The following is a 25,369-nucleotide window of genomic DNA, read 5'->3' as shown; positions in this document are numbered from 1 at the left end:
TTTACACACTGTGTCGCTATGTTAAAGGAGTTTAACATAGCGAGACAGCTTTAAAAAAAGCAACGGAGATCTCCGTTGCTTTTTTTAAACCTGTGTCGCAGTGTTAAACTCTTTTAACATAGCGAGACAGTGTTTTAAAAATGACTTATACTAATGGAAAAAGTCCGGGCTACCGGACCTTTTTCCATTAGTATAAGTCGATTTACAACGTGCACGCTGGCCAATCAGCGTGCATGTTTTGGAATATTAATGGGGGGTCATGGTATAATAACTCTTATTCCTTGCCTGCAGAAGGAGTTTCGATGGTGGGCACAGGCCTGTCACCACAACAAGGGGCAGCCTTTCACTTTACCCACAGCCAGGCAGACACTGACAACAGATGCATTGGATTATGCCTGGGGGGCACACATGGCAGGAAAATGTATTCAGGGCAAGTGGTCCGCAGACCAAATGCATCTTCACATCAATCAAAAAGAGATGCTGGCTGTACAGAATGCCCTGACAGCTTTCAGGGACCTACTGGTTCCAGGACAACTACTGCTAAAGACGGACAACACCACAGTTATGTGGTACATAAACAAGAAAAAGGGGACACACACTCATACCCCTTTTGCAGGCAAGCTATGACCTTGTGGAACACAGCACTGACCTATCAAGTTCATCTGCAAGCACAATTCCTGCCAGGAAAGATAAATACTCTGGCAGACAAACTAAGCAGAAACCTCATGGATCCTCACGAGTGGAAACTAAACCCACAGGTCTTCAACATAACAAAGAAATGGGGATGCCTGGACATGGATCTTTTTGCCTCCCCTCTCAACTGCCAACTACAGAAATTCTGCACAAGGACTTACTACCCACAAGCATGGAAAGTGGATGCTTTCTCATTCAGCTGGAGAACACTAAAAGTTTATGCCTTCCCACCACTGCCAATCCTTCCAAAGGTGCTCCTAAAAGTCAGTCAAGAAAGGCCAAAAATGATCCTGATTGCCCCGGACTGGCCACGCCAGTACTGGTACCCAATCTTAAAGAACTTGGCACAAGGCCCAGCCTAGACTTTACCTCAAATTCCTCACCTTCTGACTCAACAAAACAATCAGTTTCTGCACAGCCAACTCAAAACCTTAAATCTGGCTGCATGGCAGATAACATAGCCACTCAGACCTCATCTCTCTCTAAAGCTGTTATGGATGTCATTCTGGAGGCCAGGAGGCCCAGCACCAGGAAATCTTATGCAGACAAATGGAAGAGATTCTGCGCCTGGAACCAGGCACAAGGCTTTGACACAGTTGTTCCAAATATTCCTCAGATTTTACAATACCTGACTGAGATGTTGAACAAAGGCCTATCCTTTTCATCAATTAAGATCCATGCTTCTGCCATTTCAGCTCATTATAACACGGAGCCTCCTATTTTCTCTCATCCATTACTAAGGCAGTACCTCAGAGGGGCTAAAAACATAAGACCCCCACGGAGATCACCAATACCTACTTGGGACCTCAACTTCGTCTTGGAAAAACTCACCTTACCTCCTTTTGAACCAGCTAATACAGCGGATATAACATTTTTATCATGGAAGACTGCTCTGCTCCTAGCAATAACTTCAGCACAAAGAGTCTCAGAGCTACAGGCTTTAATGGCAGTGGAGCCTTTTTATCATTTTTCATCAGGACAGGGTTTCTCTAAGGACAAACCCAACATTTATGCCAAAGGTGGTATCTAGTGTGGCTCTTAACTAAACCATTCATTTGCCAACATTCTTCCCAAATCCCCAGAATAAAGGGGAGAGACTTCTGCATACTTTGGACATACACAGGCAGTTACGCTTCTACTTGGACAAAACAAAAGCTCTCAGAAAAACTGAGCAACTGTTTGTAGCATATGCTGCAGGATGGATCACAAGGAAAAGCTATCTCAAAGCAGACTATTTCAAAATGGATAGGACACTGCATTCGTTTCTGCTACGCACAACATGGAAAGCCAGTGCATAACAACATTAGACCACATTCTACCAGGGCAACAGCCACTTCAGCAGCCTACCTCAGAGGAGTACCAACAAGGACATTTTGGAGGCTGCAACTTGGAGTTCAGTGCACACTTTTACCAAGCACTACCACTTGCCTCTTTACTCCATATCTAGAGCAGGCTTCGCCACTGCAGTTCTGCAGGGCCTCATAGCCTCTCCTAATTCTACTTAGATCCAGCCACCCAACCTCAGCTTTGGGATTCTTCCCAAGTGTAATGACTGCAACAGTGAAACATGATCAACATAGTACAGTTGTGTACCTACCATAAATGTAGATGTTCGAGTGTATTCACTGTTGCAGTTCAGGTTACCCTCCCTCCAGCCCCTCTTTCCTGGCTGGGACCTATCTATACCTTTCTATCCTATACAACCTATGTGGTGTATTTGCTCGTAGCTGAAGGTATTGTTTTTATTTGTATCTATGTTTTATTAGCAATATGTATTGCCTACCTATTTGGGGACACCTGACATCTGGGGCAAGAAAAACTGAAGAAAATGGCGTCGATTGCATCTTGTATATCCCTGGCGCTCTGACGTCAGGGAAGAAGCAACAGCAACCAACGCCAGACCAAGACTTTGGAACTCTGGCCGACTGTGTCACTGCCTGACGGCAGGATAACCCAAGTGTAATGACTGTAACAGTGAATACGCTCGAACATCTACATTTATGATAGGTACACAACTGTACTTTCTAGTATCATTGAAGACCTATTTCTTGAAGACGTTGAAGGTATTTACTTTTAGCCATTCTGCTCAATGCTTTACATGCATGTTTTCCCAAGAGACTTGTAAATGGCTGGCTAGAGTTTCCTCTTGGTGCTGCAGTGTACTAAACATTTTTTGCTGAATGCCGCTGGTATTAGTTTTCATTATGGAACATATTTAGCCAGGATTGACAAAATTTACCTATGGAATTAGGTAAAACTGCCTTTTCACTGTCAGGGACATTGGTTATAGGTACCCAGTTTATGCATGTAATTATGAGCAAACAGATCCTTGCTGATATGTGATAGTTCACATAGATAATTGCAGATGCAGCTTTTGTTGGTTTGGCTCACCAGAGGCATCATACTGGTCAGTGTGGTACATGCTTACAGGTACATTATCAAGCTGATTATATTTTGCCCTGTGCAGTATGCTGTGTCTGCCAGTTGTTGGATCAGTCCTTGTTCACAGTGATGTATGGCATTGAAGCTCATTTTGTTACCTGTGTAACTCTACTTGTCAAACCCTTCTAAAGAGCAAAGTGACTGTTGAGGTCCACTCGGTCTGTGTTATCAATGACGTAAGCTTAGATAGGCTATCAAGAAAGCAGTGCGGCTTTGAAGTATGTGTATACTGACCAGTTTCTTTCCTCCGTCTGTAGACTCTGTATAAAAAGGCTCTCTCGAGCTTCAAAAGCAGGGTTTTATGTATGGTGTCAAACCTCAGTAGGCCACCAGTATATGTTTTGGTATGCAGGTTATTTTGAAATAATTGCATACAAATATTTGTTATGCAAACCAGGAGAAATTCTTCCCACTACCGCTGTTCACTTTCAGCCTTTTGATCACTGTGCTTTGTTTCTGTACTATATCAACTGTCATGGATTAAAAAAACCCTGACTGTGATCCAGATGACCTAGAATCAGCTGACAACTTGGATAATGTGGAAGCAAGCATGGAGGGGTTGCAGTCGAGCATTTATTGATTGCTTTTGATCATCCTTGGAGTTATAGGGGTGATCCAGTCAACTGAATTACTGGCATCTATTGGAGACCAAGGGTTGAAGCAGTGCATTGATGTTCATCGTGCATACAGCTGCAGTCATAACAGATGGGTTCTCCTGCCATCAGGCGGGTCCTCGGTCGGCCGAATACCAAAGTCTAGGTCCGGCGTCGGTTGTCATCGCTTCTTCCCTGACATCAGTGCGACAAGGGTATGAAGGAACCAGCCGACGCCATTTTCTTCAGTCTTTCTTGCCGCGCGATGCCCGAAGCAGAAGCAGTTCGCAAGTGCCGGTCGGCCAGCTCCTGAGATTACGAAAATTTGGAAACCGAAGTCTTCTTAAAAGCCAAGTACCCCGCTGGGGAAACTTTTCTTGCCTCAGACCGATGTCAGACAAAGTTAATAATTGTATTTCTTGTGGGAAGCAAATACCGCATAAGGATTTCCATTCCCTCTGTATACCTTGTTTAGGCCCAGACCACGATGTCTCGGTCTGTCGCTTTTGTGCTACATTTAACAAACGCACTATTAAGCGTCGGGCGGAGTTTGCCCAGCATTATTTTGGGAAAGCATTTAATTATACTATGTCATCTTATACTCCGACTCCGGTTTTGTCTAAAAAAACGCAAAGACAAGGACCGACACATGAGGTCCGCGGCCTCTACCGACACCACGCCAAAGCCGACTACACGTGGTCCGGTTCTCAGCGAGGCGCCTACGCAGCTCCTGACTACCGACGACACTTCTTTGACGGTGTCTCCTGTGCCCGAGGTCGCAGGCTCCTCGGCCCACACCCCGACTATAGGTACCGAAGCCACTCTTGTTGAAACTCAGAATATGGACAGGTCCACCTCCACTCAAGGTGTCTTCAGACCTTCCTCTTCTTTCTCCATCAAGGCTTTCACAAAGTCTAAAGCAACCATGCACTACCAGCTACACAGGGCCCATCCCCAGGCCCCATGCCTAAGAAGCAGATGCTTAAAATGGCTGAGGACTTAATTACTCTTATCAGAGGTTCTCAGCCCCCACCAGGCAAAAGGCCTAGAGTGGAGGAAGATTCCCCCTCCTCTGATCTGGGCTCCATTATTTCAGAGCACTCTGATGATCAGGAACATTTTACTCCCCTTTTGAAGACTCTGATGCGGAGGAATCCATCCCTTCTGTCTCCTGCCCAGAGGATTACTCATTTGGGGAAACTTTGCATACTTTAAGGGAACACTTCCACTGGGAAGGCCAAGATTATTCAGATTCCAAGAAAAGGCTCAGGGAATTTCTCTTGCTACCTCAGCACAGGCCTCTGGCTATACCTCCTGTCTTGGACATCCTAGATGATGTTTACTCGGAGGCTTACCTTAACCCGGACTCTCTACCTCCAGCTCCAGTTAAGCCGGACAGGTACTACAGGGTTCCTGACTCACACCAATTTCTATACAAAAGCCATGCTGCTGACCCAGAAACCATCTCACAGGGCCCCAAGGGAGTTAAGGCCTCCATTGCTAAAAATCCATTACCTTCGAGAGAGACTCCAGATCCTTAGAAAGGTGGGGAAAAAGGTATATACCTCGGCTACCTTATCCATGAGGGCCTTAAACTGTCAGTTTCATATGCTAAAATACCAACAGTTTTTGTTATCACAATTGAAAAGTAAAATGTCACAACCTGAACAACCAGACTTGAAGGAGTTGCAGGATTTGATGCATAGTGCAGAACAAGTGGGTAAGCATACCCTACAATGTGGTTTTGATGCTCTAGAGGCCTCATGTAGAGCTGCTGTTACAGGATCAGTCATACGTAGGCATGCCTGGCTCAAGGAACAAGCCTTGCCTGATCATGTCAAAGCTAAATTACTAGACGCCCCTGTTCAAAAGGATGTACTATTTGGTGCTAATGCTGTGGAGGTGTTAAGGAAAATGGAGGAAAAGGCTAAATCAATGCAAACTGTGAAAGAATTTCTACAGGTACAACCCCCACGCTTTAGTAGAAATTGGCCTTCCAAAAACTGGTCCTTTTCTGCCACGGACAGACCCCAAAGAGGCAGATACAGGCGCCCGAGGGGCAGAGGACAAGCCCAAGGATCGTTTAGAGGCAGACAATGGCAAGCTCCTACACAAAGAGGTGGTGAGGATAACTCGCAATCTTTCAGAAAGCAAACCCAATGACTTTCCCCTTCGCAGGCCAACCAAGTCTCAAATGGCAGCCCCGTTAGGAGGAAAGCTGGCATTATTTTCAAAAACTTGGCATATTGTCACAAAGGACAAATGGATCCTGGACATTATAAACAGAGGCTACAAATTCCATTTTCACACCCTTCCAAAAATGAGAGGCATGCCAAACCTGCTACACAATCAAAGGGCAGAGGCACAAAGGCAAATTACAGATCTCATAAACATGAAAGCTATTCAAGAGGTACCTACGCACGAACAAGGTCAAGGTTTTTATTCCAGGCTATTTCTGGTGCCAAGGAAGGGAAAAGATTGGAGACCTATTTTGGACCTATCCATCCTAAACACATTTCTACTCGTACCAAAATTCAAGATGCTCTCTCTACAGCAACTTCTTCCCATGCTGGGCAAGGAGTCTTGGCTGGTAACATTGGACCTCAAGGAGGCATACCTGCATGTCCCAATCAGACAAAATTGCAGAAGGTACCTAAGATTTCTTGCAGGTTCAACCCATTATCAATTTTCTGCATTGCCCTTTGGCTTATCTACTGCGCCCAGAGTATTCACGAAATGCCTGGCATCAGTAATTGCCTACTGCAGACTTCAAGGGATACAAATATACCCCTATTTGGACGACTGCCTGATCCAAACGGACAGCAAGCACATTCTTCTGAAACATCTGGCTTGTGTAATAATGTTGTTGAACTCTCTGGGATACACAGTCAACAAAAAGAAATCAAGGCTAATACCCTCTCGGAAGATAATTTTCCTGGGTGCCAATTTGGACACAAACACCCAGATGGCCTACCTCACGCCAGAGAAGCAGGGGCAACTAATTCAATATTTCAGAACACTAGCATATTGCACCAGGCTGACTGCAAGGAAAATCCTGCAGGCTCTGGGATTCATGGCATCTTGCATCGTACTAATCCCATGTGCAAAGCTGCATATGAGGAAACTACAATGGTACCTGAAAAACATATGGTCTCAACACAGCCACAGTTTGGAAACAATAATACCACTAATTCCATGTCTGCAAAAGGAATTTCTGTGGTGGGCTCAAGCATGTCAAACAAACACAGGTCTTCCATTCAACAAGCCTCAAGCAAATCAAGTCATCACAACAGACGCCTCGGACTACGCCTGGGGGCGACATGACAGATCGGTGCATTCAGGGCAAATGGTCCCAAAAAGAAAAGCACCTTCACATCAATCAAAAAGAAATGCTAGCAGTAATAAATGCTATTATAGCTTTCAAGGACCTTCTACAACCAGGTCAACTATTGATAAGAACGGACAACACCACAGTTATGTGGTACATAAACAGGGAGGAACACATTCTTACCCCCTTTACAGACTGGCCATGTCACTTTGGAACATGGCCATGGACTTACAAATGGAACTACAAGCACAGTACTTGCCAGGCAAGGAACACACACTGGCAAACAACCTAAGCAGGAATATGACAGAGCCACACGAATGGAAATTGCATCCAAAAGTTTTTACAGAAATAATCCAAGAATGGGGAAGGCCAGACATAGATCTCTTTGCCTCCCACAAGAATCATCAATTGACAAAATTCTGCTCAAGGATTTTCCATCCAAAGGCCTGTAGAGTGGACGCTCTCTCTTTCAGTTGGACATCAATGACAGTTTATGCCTTCCCACCTCTTCCACTGCTGCCCAAAGTTCTATTGAAGACCAGAGCAGACAGACCAAAGATGATTCTCATTGCTCCGGACTGGTCAAGGCAACACTGGTACCCACTCCTGAGGAACCTGACGCATTCCCCACCATGGACCCTGCCTCTAATGCCTCTTCTTCTGACTCAGCACAGCTTCAAAACTCTTCACAGCCAGCTAAAAACACTCAATCTAGCCGCATGGAAGATTCCTTAGCATCACAACAGGCCCTACTCTCCAAGGAGGTGCAGGATGTCATTTTGGAGGCCAGAAGGCCATCAACTAGAAAAGCTTACTCCGCAAAATGGAAACGTTTCTGTGTCTGGAATGAGAAAAGGGGCCAGGATCCTGGAAAACTGAATTTACCTCAAATACTACAATATTTGGCTGAACTGCTAAGCAGTGGACTTTCTCCTCCATCAAAATCCATGCCTCAGCCATTTCTGCAGAATACAGCACTGATCCACCTTTATTCTCTCACCCTGTCTTAACACAGTTCCTCAGAGGGGCTAAGAATTTAAGACCTCCAAGGAAACGACCAATACCTGCTTGGAATTTTAATTTCATTCTGGAAAAACTGACCTTGCCTCCCTTTGAGCCAGCTGCCTCATCAGATTTGCAATATTTGTCCTGGAAAACAGCTTTCCTTCTGGCTATCACCTCAGCTCGTAGAGTTTCAGAACTACAGGCCTCTCATGGCTGTCCAGCCTTTTTTCATCTTCCATCAGGACAGAGTTTCCTTACGAACCAACCTGTCCTTTATGCCTAAAGTGGTATCCAGGGTAGCTTTAAATCAGGCCATACATTTACCTACTTTTTATCCTAATCCTCAAAACAAAGGGGAGAGATTACTACATTCCTTGGACATCCACAGACAACTGCGTTATTATTTGGACAGAACAAAGCCTTTCAGAAAATCAGAACAGCTCTTTGTGGCCTATGCGGTAGGAGCTCAAGGAAAGCCAATTTCCAAACAGACAATCTCAAAATGGATAGCCCACTGCATACGCTTTTGCTATTCCTTTCATGGCAAAACTGTACCTACAGGCATTAGAACTCATTCCACCAGGGCCACAGCCACCTCTGCAGCCTTCCTCAGAGGAGTTCCTACCAAGGATATTTTGGAAGCAGCCACTTGGAGTTCTGTGTATACCTTCTCCAAGCACTACTACCTACCATTATACTCCAAATCTAGAGCAGGCTTTGCCACTGCAGTCTTGCAGGGCATTTTGGCTCCTCCTAGTTCCACCTAGTGCCTACCACCCCTTTCTTAGCTTTGGGATTCTACCCATCTGTTATGACTGCAGCTGTGTGCACGATGAACATAGTACAGTTTTGTACCTACCATAAATGTAGATGTTAGAGTGCTAATACAGCTGCAGTCCAGGTTTCCCTCCCTCCTTCCCCTCTTGGGACAGGCCTATAGGCTAACACATCCTCATACAACCTGATTGGGGTATTCATTTATGATGTATTTGCTTGCAACTATTGTATTTTGATTATATTGCACTGCATTATTACAGAAATTTATGTATTGCCTTCCTTCTGGGGGCACCTGACATCTGGGGCAAGAAAAACTGAAGAAAATGGCGTCGGCTGGTTCCTTTATACCTCTGTCGCACTGACGTCAGGGAAGAAACGACGACAACCGACGCCGGACCTAGACTTTGGAATTCGGCCGACCGAGGACCCGCCTGACGGCAGGAGAACCCATCTGTTATGACTGCAGCTGTATTAGCACTCGAACATCTACATTTATGGTAGGTACAAAACTGTACTTTCAGGCACAGTGGCATTGTAGATAGATTTTGTCATTCACTTGTCTTTGGACTGATATTTCAGATGTGAAAATGTGTGTGGGGGACATAGCAGAAATCTGTCAGTTCCCTACAGGATGGTGGTTGCTACCCAATCTCTTGCCACCCTCTCAGAATTTCTTTAGATGCCGGAAAGGTGAGGGTGGAATAAATGGAATAAACCATTGAGACGTGGTTGTCTCTGTGTTGACAAGGACAGAGTAGAATGCATAAGATAGTGACATTGAATGTGGCCAAAGGCATATTTAGTCCATATTAACACCTGTCGTCATATTTAATAGTGCACAGTGTGCTGAAGGCAGGTTGTGCGAGTGTATCATCATGTACCTTTCTTTGCAGTGTGACTGACAGTAATACCCTCTTGCTTCATGGAACTGCATTATAAATATCACATGCATCTCAGATGTACCTGCAATACCTAACTAAATCTATTCTGTTTTCCTGAGAGATGAGCGGTAGACCTTCTGCTTAACCCCTTTGAAACAGCTAATCCTGTTTTTGAGTGTTTACTGAACAATGATCAACGGTTATGCACAGATCCAGTTAAATACACTCATTATATTTTATGTCAAGGTGCCAGCATTATTTATTATCAGGAATATACAATTTTTATGGGATCTGGTAGAGAATCATGTCTTTGTGGTATGAGGTTTAAATTGTATAAAATTTAAAGTAATTTAAAAAAATTAATCTAGAATCACCTACCTGTTCTATTTTAGCTTTAACTAATCTCTTCCTGTATTTTTTTTGTTTTGTTTTTTTTAGGTATCCCATTAGCTCTTTTCTGTGGAGTAAAAGGGAGTCTAAAACAGATACCTGAAGACACAACCCAGCAGCATTTGATTATTTCAAATACTGAAGCTCCAGGTGAAAATGTAATGGTAAGTATTTGTTTTAAGTATGCATGTGACAAATTATATGATTTTTTTTTTCTACAAGTAGTTTAACCTTGCCTTTTTAACCTGTTGATGAATGTCAGGGTTGAGATTCTGTACTTCTGCTTCAGGTGTATCAAAACTAGAAAATGTATTCCTCATAGAAGGTAGAGCCTGCAAGAAGCATACATTTACTCGGTGGTACAGAGTGAGGGGAGAGGTGGATCAGCAGTCCCCATCTGTATCGATATCTGTCACTAGGGCCTGGAAATAGCCGTAGTGCAAGAGCAGACAGACAGCAGTCATATGTGACATTTTTTGTGTACCTAGCATGGACACTATGGGAAAGGGGTGGTAATTGTTTTTTTTTTTTTTTTTTTTTCACATTTCTTTGGAAACATGGGGGGGAGGGGGTTAGATTTGGGGCCAGTTGTTTGGGGACTTAAATCTTCTAACTTGTGGAGTGAGCCTCAGATGTTTTTAAGATTTTAAGAAGCACTTGGTAAAAAAAAAAAAAAATTCAATCACAATTATTCAACTAGTCTTCTTACACAAAATACACAAATTTAGTGTTTTTAGGTGGTATTAAGTCCCCTGGTTACCTCCATGTAGGAGGCTTGGTGCTGCACTAGTTCCACGTTCATACAACAGTGTGGGGAGGGGGAGGTGTTCCTAGAAATATTTACCACAGTGGTGCAATAGCACTCGTCTTTTTAAAATAATTGGGAAATGCTGTTGGAATTCATAAAATTAATGATTTGTAATCCAGAAATTCAGTATTCATCTGGAAGTATTTCAACGACATGTAAGGAAGCCAGGAAAATGCCTTTTTTATTTCTTACATAAATCAAATACAACAATCTTATTTTGCTAATTAGATGTATCACTGTGTAGTCTGTTTACGTTTTGCAGTATCATTGTAGTGTAGTGACTATGAGGAAAAGCTGCACAGAACTATATTATAGCAGAAAGTACTCTGGCTTTGAGCTAGTCGCACACATTACCTGTAAAAAAAAAAAAAAAAAGCCACAAATGTATGATGGGTCTTGGAATAAATGAAAAGAAAAATGACTTGGCAGGTAAATAGTTAACTAAAGCACTGTGTTGCCATGTAGCTCACAGTGCCTGCATTAAGTCATTGCTTTGATATAGGTTCACAAGTAAGTACTAGGGTTACTGATCCTGTGGGCCATTTTAATCCTAGCCAGTTTCTCTCAAGGATGAGAGTCAAATCCTGTACCTTGCGTCTCTGAGGTAAACACCTTAACCATTATACCGACCCCTAACCACTTAATGTAATTGTGCAATGGTAAACTTAAGCCAAAAAGCTGTAACTGTTTATCTGTAGCTTGCTCTGTCCACCTAGAGCAAACCTATCCTATTGGATGATGCAGTCTTTCAGTTAGCAGTGGCAAAAACTGAATATTACAGTGCATGCCAGTCTTTACCTTTCTTTCAGACCTTTACTGAGATGGGTATGATGCATCTACAGACCATTACAGGTGTTACATAGTACTCAGAAAGTACATGCAGCTGCTGTTTCAGAATGCATACAACACAGACTTACCTAAAATGTATGTGAGCAGCAAACGCTGCAAATTTTCTTCTTTAGGCATCTGTTAATTAGATACCTTTATGATACAGAAGTAAATGTAGGTAAGAAAACTGTAATTAGCATTAACATTTTCCCTTCTTGCAGCTTTTTCTTATGCAGTAATTAGAAGATAAAGCATTGAGTCAAAATAGTGTATTGAATTACGAATAGAATGCTCTCACTCTGAGAGTTGTAAATAGAATGATGCTACTCGATTGATATTCTGTGATGCATTCTGTATCCATCTTGGTTTGTTCCTCAGGACTGCAATGTAAATGAGCACTGTGAAAGAAATGCTTGTGCATAGGGATGAAGCCCTGACTATATAACCCAGATAGCTCAAGCTTGACTAGTAATTTGGCTGTTGAAAGAGCCTGGCAGGGGACAGTGGGGAGTTGGGGTTTGGATTGGTGGTTTCTGTTGACCATTTCCCACCATATAGGTGATAGTAAACCTTTGGAGCTTGTGTGTGTGAATACCGCATAGGTTAGGAGAAGGCATAGCTGGTGAAGCTTGTACATGTTACGGAAGGGCCATAGCTATGGAAGCATGCATGTTAGGGGCGAGCATAGCTGTCAAAGTACAAGTGATAGGGGAAGAGCATAGCTCTGGAAGCGAGTATATGAGAGGGAGGGCATAGTTGTGTAAGCACGCATATGTTGGGGGAGGGCACGACTGTGGAAGCATGCATGTGTTAGGGAGGACATACCTAGCCTTACACATTGATGTAAATCTTCATGCATCCACTAGAACATGGGATTGAACCATATGTTGAAGAACATGCCCTATGTCTGGCAGAATGGAGGGCTGCTTAATTGGGTCTCACCTTTAAGGTAATGTATAGGCCAGGAATGGCTTGAAGAATGAACGAGGAGCTGATTGTCAGCAGGCAGCAAAGATCAAGGAAAATAATTGAAAACGTTATTGGAGGTTTTCAGGCTTGTCATCAGCATGAGTGTAAAATACCAACACCAACCTGTCCAAAAGAATGGGAATTCCGATAATATAAAAAAATGTTCATTAAAAAAGATTAAGCGCTTTTGTTTGACTATAACCAGGACTTCATATTCACACCAAAAAACAAAAAGCTATGAGTAGGAATATTAGAAATGCAGGTAAATAAAGCATTATTTTGTTTTTTGTGCTTTGTCTAATGTGTGTTCATAAATTCAATCTCTAAATTGTAATTTTTTACTCACATAAAAACACAAACACTCTTGGCATTGTGCAGTATATACCAAACCAACAGAATTACAAATGCAGTGGAAGGGACCTGCCTCTTATTTATAACTAAACATCCTTCACTAAAATGTAACTTCACTGAGGACCAAGATCCACATTTAAATGTTCCAAATTTTTTACAACTACTTATAACAAATCCATCCATGTTGCAGTCCAAGTAATTTTTGATGGATTTTCCCTTTCTGAAGACTACTCTTGGTGGTTTACCTACAATTTCAGGGGTACCATCAAAACAGGAAAACATATTCAAGATGTTCTGCATGTTTCACTGTTGCAGTCATCATACTTGGTTTATCTGCCTGCAGGTAGCCCTCAGTCGGCCTGAATACCAGAGACTTAGTATTTCTGCATTGGTTGATATCTCTGCAGAGCTGACGTTAGGTTGTTAGGGGTATAAAAACAGGCAGCCAATGCCAAGGGGTTGGGAGGATGGCCTAATGGGTAAGGTGTTTGCCTTACAAACACAAGGTGCAGAGTTTGAGTCTCACAAGGGATAATTGGCTAGACTTACAATGGCTCGCAAGGGCAGTTAGCCCAGTACTAACCTATTACATCACTCTTTCTTGCTGAGGAGCCCGAAGCAGAAGCAGTTCGCTCAAGTGCCTGTCGGCCGCTACCTTAGTTTTTGTTTCCGAATTGAACCATCCTGAAGTCTTCTAAAGCGAAGTACCCAGTTGGGGATCCTTTTTTCTTGCTCTAACCAATGTCAGAAAAAGTTAACAATAGTGTCGCCTGTGGAAAGCAAATACCACACCGAGATATCCATTCTTACTGCATCACTTGTTTAGGCCCAGACCACGACATACCTCGCTTTTGGTTTTGTGCTTTGTTCATCACCCAAACTATTCATTGTTAGGCCCTTATTGTAGCTAAATACTTTTGCTCTCAATCTCAGTATTCCGAAATGGCTTCTGTAAGCCATCCGTCTACCAATCTTTCGAAAAAACGTAAGGATAAAGACAAAGACCACACATGTCCAAAACTGCCGATGATGCTTCCGTTAAGCTAGTCGCCAGTTCACCGGTACTCAGTGAGGTGCTTTTGCAGCCCCTGATGCCCTCTTCGATGGATTAGCAGGCCACTACCGAGACCCGTTCGGAGTCCGATATGTCACAAGACTCTTCTTTGACTACGGAACCTGCAGATGTCTCTACCTTGGATGGGTCCGGAGCTGCTGTGCAGGCACTGGCTTCCGAGGAAGTTCTTCACATTACCGATACTCGATACAAAGCAACGACTTCTTTCGCGTCTTCAGTTCTGTCTAAAACTACAGAGTTTCTAAGGCCAAGAGTACAAGCTACGTCTGAAAAATCAACCATGCAAACTCAAGCATCTGCTTCCTTGCCACAATCTCAAATGCTTAAAATGGCAGAAGACCTGATCATGCTGATTAGGGGAAGCCAGCCTTCCCCTGCTAAGAAAAAGAGATCTGTCCCCAGCAGCTTTAACTGACCAACTCTGAGGTTTCTGAATTTGAAGACATGCTTTTATCTGCTTGTGAAGATTCAGATGCAGAGGAATCCAGTCCTTCAGCTTCCCCATCCAGAGGATTTTTTCTTTTGGTGAAACCCTACATACTTTGAGAGAGCATTTCCACTGGGAATACCAAGATTATCTTCAGTCAAAAAAGAGACTCGGGGAATTTTTAGATTTGCCACAGCATAGACCCTTGGCTATCGCTCCTGTTCTGGATGATGTCTTTATGGAATCCAGTCCAACTCCTGACACTTTACCCCCTGCTTCAGGGAAAGTAGACCGGTACTGCAGAGTCCCTGACTCTCACAAATGTATTTTTTCAAAAATCTTACTGCTGACCCAGAGGTCTTCTCCCAAGGGCCTAAAGGTATAAGGAAGTACAGCTAAGAATCCCACCCCTTGGACAGGGATTTCCGAGCTTTAGACAGACAGGGTAAAAACGTATGCATTTCTGCAACTCTCGTCATTAGGGCATTGAATTGCCAATTTCACATGCTAAAATACCAGCAACATACTATGGAACTTATTAAGCAAAAGTTATCTACCTTTCCTGACTGCAGAAAATAATTACAGGAGCTTATGCATTCTGTAAGCCAAGTCAGCAAGCATACCTTGCAATGTGGCTTTGACGCCTAGAAGCATCTTGTAGGGCAGCAGTCACAGGTTCTGTTCTTAGAGGGCATGCTTGGCTTAAGGATCAGACCTTGCCAGACCATGTCAAATCAAAATTACTGGATGCTTCTTTGAACAAGGAAATCTGTTTGGCACCAAAGTAGAAGAGGTTCTAAAAAAGATGGAAGAAAAGGCTAAGTCTATGCAGACAGTTAAAGATTTTTTGCAAGTGCAGCCTCCAAGATTCAGTAGGCATTGCCCCTCGAAACATTGGTCCTTTCCCGCCCCCTCAAGGCCATCTCAAACTAGACCCAGGGGAAACAGACCCCTCCCCCCAGGTTACAGTCTCAGGGTATGCAGAGGTCTAAGCAATGGAGTACCTCCACTTCTAAAATAGGGAGTGCTAAGCCGCCTCCTTACAGAAGGAATTCACAGTGACTTCTCAACTCCACTTCTCACCTCTGCCCAATTGCTCGTGCCCCTAGGAGGAAAACTTGCCCACCATGGAAAAAACTGGACCTCCATCACCAAAGACCGTTGGGTTCTCAACATAGTATCCCAGGGGTACAAATTTTATTTCCACACACTGCCAACACCAAAAGGGTTCTTACACCTTCCTCCAAACCAGTGGGCAGAGCCACAAAAATCGAAATTCAATCCCTGCTCTCCATACAGAACAGATAGGCCTATGTTTTGGGACTGATGATTTTGACTTTGGTACAATGGATAACTCAGAGAATTTTGGTTTTGCGAATTCATCTATACATTCTGATGATATGAGTGGTGGAGTTATTGTGCACAATGGTTTCACCATTTACAATTTTAGTAGTTTGACTATTAACAAAGCATATTTCAAACTGTTAAGTAAAGGGACTACATTTTTCCCAGTTTTTATTTTTTTTCAATAATAAATCTTTATTCTTTTCCAATTGTTAATACAATACTACAACATATGTACATTATATACATGAATGCTTCCAACAGTTACATAAGATCATTATACATTAAGATAAAATTCTAAAAAGGTATTAAAAAAAAAAAAAAAAAGATCTAGTATCAATATAAGGTTTATCTATACTAATCTCCATATTAAGTATGTACTTCCCGGGGAAAAGTGGATTAGAACATTAAGCTAACACAATGTTAAAGATTTGCTCCCATATTTTTGTATTTATTTTTTTCTTATGATCTTTAATTAGTAATTTATGTGCTAAAATATGTTTTATCGCTACACTTTTAAAGTTTTCCCATGAAGTCAAAGATGGATTCAGCCAATTTGTAGCTATGTAAAGCTTCATTAACAAGAAAATATTTATGAGTATGATCATTTGGGATCTGTTCAAGTTATTCAGAGGAATATGAAGAATCATAAACTCCCAAGAAAGTGTGGACTGTTTAACCCATTTTTTGTAATTGAATTTTTAGAGAATTCCAAAGTTTGAATATACATTTACAGCTCCAGAACATGTGTAAAAGGTCAGCGGTTTGATCGATACAATATGGACATTTAGGTGAATTTTTCGAGTTGAGTTTATGTAAGCTGAGGCGAGTGTAGTAAGCGTTATTAAATATCAGCTGAGTAAATAATAGCTTTTGAAGAGATACTGATTTTAAGGTTAAATTAATTGCTTTCAATATTTTATTATCATCAGTCAGTAATAATTTATCCTTCCGGTATTTGGATAAAAGTTTTTGGTTATTATATTTCACATCTTTTATCAAATTATATGAAGCCGTTCTATATTTGAAGTCCTGCATAAGAGTTTGCCATAAGTTTGAACAAATGGTTAAGTCTTCTTCTTTAATTTTAAAATTACTAAAATAAGTTATTGAAAGATCCTTTAATTGTCTCATTATAATTAAATAAGAGTTAGGAAGGCTTATCTATCTTAACATGTCGTGTATTGAGATACCAAGAAAGGGATATAAATCAAGTATGGTTAGATCAGTTATAAGTGAGAATTTTTTAAGATCTATCAATTGATTACCGATTTTCAAATTTGGGTTCTTATGAAATGGTTGGAAGGTCATCATATACTGTAAGAGATTTAGTGATTTAAACAGGTTTTGTATTGATATTATATATAATCTAATATGTTCCATCAAAGCATATATTTTAAAGGTATCTTTATTTAAAAAAGGTAATGCCTTAAAATTAATACCTAATTTGTAATTCAGAATCAACCACTTGGGTGACCATTTAGTACTGGACTTGTCAAAGTTAACCACTCTTAGAATTATATTAGCATTTATTATTAAATAATATGCTTCAAAATTCGGTAATTCTAAACCACCCTTATTTTTCGGAGTCATCAGTTTATCATAAGATATTCTAGTTTTCCTAGGTTCCCATACAAATCTACCTAATTCCGTATGAAGTTGTTTAAAGAATTTCCTAGAAATTGAGACTTGAGTAGCTCGAAAAATATATAATATTCTAGGGAGTACATTCATTTTAATAATTGAAGTCTTTGCCATTATTGGTAATTTCAGATTATTCCATCTTTTTAAATCAGACGGTATATGATCCCAAATTATCTTAACATTGTTCGCATAAAAGTCTATATTATCTGTTGAGAAAACAATACCCAAATATTTTATTTTTTCTTCGGATTTTACCTTACCTATCAATGGTAAAAGCGAAAAGGGTGTAGGCGTCTTTAAGGGAAATAAATTGTTTTTTTAAATTTATTTTATAATTAGATATTTCTGCAAAATCTTCCACTGCTTTTAATGTTTTCTTAGTATCTGAAACAGGCGTCGTACAATAAATATTAAGATCATCAGCAAAAGCAGCCATAGATATTTTCGTACCATATATTATTGGAGCATTATGATAAATATTTTGCTTAATATGTAAAAAATAGTGGTTCTAAATATAAATTGAATAATATAGGAGATAGCGGACATCCTTGACGGGTACCATTCTTAATTTGTATTCTTTTTGAGAAACTTTTATTAATATATAAAGTTGTATAGGGATTATTATGTAACTTTTTTAATGTTAAAATGAAGTCTTGGGGTATATTGAAATATGATAAAATATCAAACAGTTTTAAATTCGCTCTATCAAAAGCTTTTTTGAGCATCAATTATGAGTGCGTAAACATTAAGATTTTTATGAGTGGCATAAGAAATGAGTATATGAAGTGATAACGTATAATTAGTAGTTTGCCATTTATTAAAGCCAGCTTGTTCATCAGATATTATTAGGTTTATTACCTTCTTCAATCTATTGGCTAAAATAGATGTCATAATTTTCATGTCTATATTTAAAAGTTTAATGGGTCTATCCGGATTTTGAAGATCTGCATTCTCTTTAGGTATAAGAATTGTTTTCGAAGCATTAAAATGCGGATCATTAATTTTATTATTAATTATATAATTAAATACATGTGGAAGTATTTTACCCAATATATCACAAAAAGTTTTGTAAAATTCAGAAGTCAAACCATCTGGTCCTGGAGCTTTATGTGGCTTCAAATTATTAATTGTATCTGTTATCTCCTCAGAGGAAATTGGTTTGATTAAACTCTCATGAGACTCATCAATTTTCGGAAAAATAATCTTCTGCAAAAAATCGTTATTACTCTTATTTATAGGTAATTCCTGATGATCGCCATAAATTTGAGAGAATATTAATTCAAAAGTATTCATAATGTCTTCAGTATTGGTATATCTTTTATTATTAAACTGTATTTCAGAAATTTGAGAAGGTATTTTCAATTGATTAATGATACGAGCTAGTGCTTTTGATGGGGTCTGAATATGATTAGCGTATTTTACCAGTATTTTCTGTTCATAAAATGACATTTTACTATTTTGTAGTAAAAAAAAAGATCTTTTTGACATTTTAATAACTCCGTTTCAGTTTGTTTACTATAGTTCCCAATTAAATCTTGATCTAGTAACTTAATTTTAGTTTCCAATTCTTGTATGTCTCTAGTTTGTATTTTCTTATAATAAGTAGCCTTTTGGAGAAAAATTCCTCTTATTTGTGCTTTGGTCGTTGCCCATTCTATATCAGATGGATGCCGGTGTTTAGAAAGATTAACTAGTAGATGATTGCAGGTCTCTTGAATTTCTTTAGTTATATTTTCTTTATTTAATAAATACGGATTTAGAGACCAATTATAACCTCTATGACGACTACTATTTCTAGTGTCTTTGTTAAAAATTAATGTGATTCTAGAATGATCCGATAAGTGTCGAGCTTGTATAGATACACAGGGATCTAAAGTAATTAGTATGTCTGAAATTAGGAAAAAATCGTTCCTAGACCACATTTTATGACAACTTGAATAAAATGAAAAGTTATTTGAATTTATTTGATTGTTTTTAAATGGGTCATATAATTTAAAATCTGTTTTAAGTTCCTTTAATGCTATCACTGCTTGATTATTAAAGGACCTGTGTGAACTTGATTTATCTAATTTGGGATCTTGATGTATTCCAATCACCTCCTATTATTATATAACAATTATTATATTGATTCAGGATAAAATAAAGTGATGCTATAAAAAGTTGTTGATTGGTACATGGGGCATATATATTAATAAGTGCCACAGGTTTATCATAAAGTGTAGATGAGATAATCACATAACACCATCTTCCCTCTTTGTCTATTTTAAAATCTAGAATTTTCTCTTGATACTGATTTTTAATGATAATAGCCACTCCTGCACTATTAGTTGTCCCTTCTGAAGCTACCACCTCTCTAATCAATTTCTTACCTGTAAGGACAGCCCATTGGTCAAGTGAGTTGCTTGTAATAAGATAAAATATGCCTTTGATTGGAAAAATAAATGAAAAATATTTTCCTTTTTTTCATGTTCTGGAGCCCTTTAGTATTCCATGAGTCTATTATCCACATACTAAGATCTTTAATTCGTTTAAGGATATTTTAAAATTGAGAAACAGTACTAAATTTGAGTATAATAGCACAATATATATTGTCTGGAAGCAGTCTTGACATCCCATCCCTAACCAGTGCCTATCCACTATTCCCCTGGACCAGGACGTACATAGGTTTTTAACACTGTTAAAACTTAGTTAAATAACTTTACTAAACATCTATTCTTTATCTTTCAAAATATAACCTCAAAAACATGCAAAAAAAAACTATAAAAGCTACATCTAACTCTACAAAGCCTAACCAAAACATTCCTTAATAAACACTGATGAATATCCACAGCTCTTGAACACACTGCATAGTTAAGCCTATCAAGTAAATGGTCTTTATTACACTTATATTTACCATCATACCTCACTAATAGTTCTCATATATTATTACTTATACTAATTAGTTGTATCTCATTAAGTTACTTAACAACCATATTTAAATCTAAAATATTCAAGTATGTGGCACTACACCTATTAAACAATAACATTATTAAATTAAAGATAATTCACCATATGTATTGTTAATTAAAAGAGAGAAAAAAAAACTACGGAGAAAGCAAATGTTTAACATTTAAATATAATATTAAATCTGACTTTCTTTATATAGCCTAAATTATCTAGAATTATCATGTCAGCAAATAAGGTGAATAAAAATAGGACTCTAACTTCACTTCACTGGATAATATAGTTAAATTTGTGAAATGATGACTGAGTAACACAGTTCTCAAAACAGTCAGAACCACATGCCAGTACAAAAACAAGATAACCTTCACATTCCTGGAGAGCCCACAATATAATGTTTCATGGTCTCTATCTGCTATTTATCCCAACACTAAATCCCCTTATTATCTAAACATTTGCAGTATTAAAACACATCAGTAATACAGGAAAAAGAAATAATAAAAATATACTACCAGGTTATTAACACAACAATATTCAGTATAACATACCTAAGGAAAAAGAATAACTATGGTAAAGCTATAATACTTCTAAGCAATCAGTTAAATGACACATTTTAAACCAGTGCATTATTAATTCAGTTATAATCATACCTGAATGAATTCACAGTTCCCTTTAAACCAGTAAAACATATTACATACTTTAAATGTCCACGAATGCTCGTTTTACAGTCCAAATAGCTTCCACTTCCTCAACAGAGATCTTCCTACTTCCTGAGCTTGTAATCCTGTCTTCGAGCTCGCGACGGTGGAACCATTAAACGGACGGACATCCGGATGCGCCACCTCGAAAGCAGACCCTCAGCAGCACCCAAATGACTTCCTGTTACTTCGCGAAGGGGCTCAGTTCGTAAGAGCCATAAAAGTTCGGAAAATCTTCGTGGACGGGCTGGAGCTGTAAAAAGAAACTAAACATTTACCAAGGGGCCTGGTGAAGAAAAGAGAACAAACAAAGGATTTTGAAGCCTCGAAACGTAGTAAGCATGGAATTCCAGCATCCACGTTGCTGCAAACAGACTGGATGGCCAGATCAAGCTTCCGAAGCTGGAAGGGACTTCAAAAAGGTAACTTTTGCTTCTTTTTTTGTAGATATGGAGTATTTGGAGCCATCGACTGTAAAAATCAATATGTTAGGGTATTTCATTTGAAATTTGATGTTCTTTTCAATGAGGAGCTTACAGTATGGAGATAATGCTTGTCTAGCTTGCCTTATTTGCAATGGTAAATCCTGGGCCATAGAAACTTTATTATTCTGCCACATAATATAACCTCCATTCGTTTTAACAGTTAAAATTATTTTGTTTACGTCCTGGTAGTTGAGTATTTTGACGTATACTGGTCTAGGTATGTTTGAGGCTTGTGCTTCTCTGAGAGCTCTATGGGCTCTTTCTATAACTATTTGTTTAGCTATGTCAGAGTCATTAAACAACATTTCAAGTATTTGTGTAATGGTAGAAATTAAATCATTGTATTGGATAGATTCTGGAATTCCTCTGATAATTATATTGTTCCTTCTGGATCGTGCCTCCAAATCCAGAATTTTATTTTGCATAGACCGAATATCCAGGTCATGAATGTCTGTTTTTTTGCAAGCAATGTTATTCTGTCCATATTTTCAGATATTCTGGCTTCTGATTTATCTATTCTTTCGAGAATTTGAGTGCATGGGGCACCAAAAGAATGCACCTGGTTTGATAGTTCTTTTAAAGCTTCTTGGATAGGTAACAAAGCAGTTTTAATATCTTCCGTATTAGCCATTTGATCCAGTTTATTTTTCATTCCAGTTTTTGAAAGTTCCTGCTGTTTTGTAATCTTCTGCCTTTTTGTTGTTAAATCTTTTTCTGGTGACTGAAGTTCTGATAATTTGTTTTTTGTTGTTGGTGTTTCCATACTTTTATCTTCTTTTGACATTGTGGAGCAAAGCAGATCTTTAGTATAGCTGAATGATAAATATCCAAGGTTACTACTCAGACAGTTACTTTGTTTACTACTCTGTTCAGAGTCAGTCAGTCAATCAGATCCAATCCTGTTCATTTGTTTATTTTCCTCCTGTTCCTTCACCTCTCAGACTATATTTAGTTGTAGTAGATTAATTTTAGCCAACAATTAGTGTAGAAAAACTTGCAGTATATCCTCAGGGTTAATTTTTATTCCGAGTATCTGAAGAGCTGTAGATATGCAGTGTCTACAGAATGGCGGCCATCTTTGAATGTCGCCCCAGTTTTTAAACTTGACATAGCTGATGTTCTTATTAGTTTGAAGCTTTACACTCGGCAACTTAATCTTAGGATTTTTTTTCTGAACATGTCAACACTAATATTAACGATTGTATGGGAACCTTAAAAAGAAAAAGTACGTTTATTCCCCCAAATCACATGGAAGTTCATATTTTTGAAAGGATGTGTGAAAAAGAATTTAGAGAAATTATTCAAAATGACTCTAATTTCTTTACACAGCGTGATAATCAGTCATGAGGAAAGACTAACTCTTTGTAATTTAGCAAAAAACAGGGATGTCAGGATTATGAAGCTTGACAAGGGTGGGGGGGCAGTCATTATGGGTCACATAGACTATGTATCTAGGATGCACGAGATTCTGAATGACACAAATGATTTTAATACAATGGAGTTTTGGTCCATTTTGATTTTGGGATTCCACTCCTACAGCTTCTCGCCTGAGGATTTCTATATTTTCAGAGACTCTGCATTCCATGAGGGAGCACTTTAAATGGGAAGGCCAGGATTACTCTGATTCCAGGAAAAGGCTTAGGAGTTCTTGTTTTACCCCAGCATAGGCCTTAGCTATTCTCCTGTGTTGAATGTGGTGGAAGATGTTTTGCAGAGGCTTCCTGAACCCTGACTCTTTGCCTCCTGCTCCTGTTAAGCCTGATAGGTATTATAGGGTGCCCGAAGCTCATAAATATTTGTTTAAGAGTCCTAGGGCGGACCCAGAAACTATTTCTCAAGGGCCTAAGGTGTAAAGGCTTCTGTGGTTAAAAATCCTGTTCCCACTGATAAAGAGGCAAGGGCTGGATAGGTGGGAAAGAAAGTGTATACTTCTTCCACTCTAGCCATGAGAGCTTTGAATTGTCAGTTGCTCACATGCTAAAATATCAGAATTATCTCCTTTCACAATTGAAATCTAAGGTGGATGCTTTGGCGGAAGGTATTGAGTGTAAAGAGTTGCTGGATTTGGTTCATGTGTCTGAACAAGTGGGTAAGCATTCTTTGCAATGTGGTTTTGATGCTGTACAGGCTCCTCGAGGGTGGTTGCTACCATTTCTGTTCTTCGCAGGCATGCCTGGTTGAAGGATCAGAATTTAGCTGAGCATGTTAAGACAAGGATTTTGGATGCTCCTTTACAGTCTGATGTGTTGTTTGGATCGGCTGTGGAAGCAGTTTTAAAGAAAATGGAGGACAAAGCTAAGTCTATGCAAACTGTTAAAGATTTTTGCAGGTGCAGCCACCAAAGTTTAGTAGAAATTGGCCTGCTAAGGGGTGGACATATCCTGCTTATGATTCCCAGTCTAGGGGTAGGTCTAGACGTAGGGGCAGGGCTCAAGGTTCTTTTAGGCCTAGAACAGGAGTTCACCTGCTCAGACTTCTGGTGAGGGCAGGGGTCAGTCCTTCGTGAACAGACCCAATGACCTGTCTTTTCAGCTGCCAGCAGATTCACGCTGGCAGTTCCTTTGGGAGGACGACTGTCTCTTTTCAAAGAAAATTGGGATTTAATTACTCAAGACAAATGGGTGTTGATATCATTCACCACGGTTACAGATTTTATTTCCATACAATGCCCCTTTCAAAGGCATGCCAGACGTTCCTCCTCCACAAAGAAAGAGGCTCACAAGCAAGTTTCTCAGTTACTTCACATAGGGGCTATTCAGCCAGTCCCTGTACTCAGAAAGGGGCCTAGGATTTTATTCTCGCCTGTTCCTTGTACCAAAGAAGGGAAACACGTGGAGACCAATTTTGGATTTATCTATCCTCAACACTTATCTGGACATTCCCAAGTTCAAGATGTTGACGCATAACAGCTTACCTCTGCTGGGCAAAGATCACTGGATGGTAACTTTAGATCTCAAAGAAGCTTACCTTCATGTGCCTATAAGGCTAAGTTGCAGGAAGTATCATGCGGTTTCGAGCTGAAATTCTCATTATCAGTTCTCCGCATTGCCCCTTTGGCTATCTACTGCGCCCCGAGTGTTCACAAAGGTTCTGGCTCCAGTGATAGCTACTTCAGGCTTCAAGGAATTCAAATCTATCCTTACTTGGACGACTGCCTGATTCTGGCTCAAGAAAAGGAAGATCTTCTACAGCATCTGGAATATGTTATCGCAGTGCTAAGATGCCTAGGGTATTCTGTGAACGAAATAAAGTCCAGTCTAGTACCCTCTCAAGACATGTGCTTTCTGGGTGTGAGACTGAATACAGCAGCCCAGATGGCCTTTTTAACCCCGGACAAACAAAAGAGTCTGTCACTTTACTTCCATCAACTATCTCATCAGTCCGTGCTGACTGCAAGGACAGTATTCATGGCATCTTGTATTCTGGTGCTTCCCAATGCCAAACTGCATATGAGGAAGCTACAATGGTATCTCAAAAATGTATGGACACAGCACTGCCAGGATTTGGACACTGTCATTCAAATCATACCTTGCCTCAAAAAGAATTCTTGTGGTGGGCTCAGGAATGTCACCTAAACAAGGGACTCTCAGACCCAGCCAGAGGCAAGTCAGATCTTAACGACAGATGCCTCGGATATTGCTTGGGGAGCTCATCTAAATGGAAAGTGGATACAAGACAAGTGGCCTGCCAG

At 39.9% G+C, this 25,369-nt stretch overlaps 1 protein-coding gene across 1 annotated transcript in view; it reads left to right on the top strand.

Annotated features, from left to right (window-relative positions):
- LOC122796733 (desmocollin-3-like) overlaps positions 1–25,369 on the top strand; it is a 1,348,840-nt gene that overhangs the window by 1,253,792 nt on the left and 69,679 nt on the right. Inside the window, exon 14 of the mRNA XM_044065442.1 lies at positions 10,158–10,273. Coding sequence (XP_043921377.1) covers positions 10,158–10,273 — 116 coding nt within the window. The remainder of the gene's footprint in view (positions 1–10,157; positions 10,274–25,369) is intronic.

This window comes from Protopterus annectens, chromosome 3.part0 (genome assembly GCF_019279795.1).
Source record: "Protopterus annectens isolate FY-2018-M chromosome 3.part0, PAN1.0, whole genome shotgun sequence".
NCBI classification, from domain to species: Eukaryota; Metazoa; Chordata; order Ceratodontiformes; family Protopteridae; genus Protopterus; species Protopterus annectens.
The sequence above is the reverse complement of the archived record's forward strand: the minus strand, read 5'-3'. Positions and strand labels throughout refer to the sequence as shown.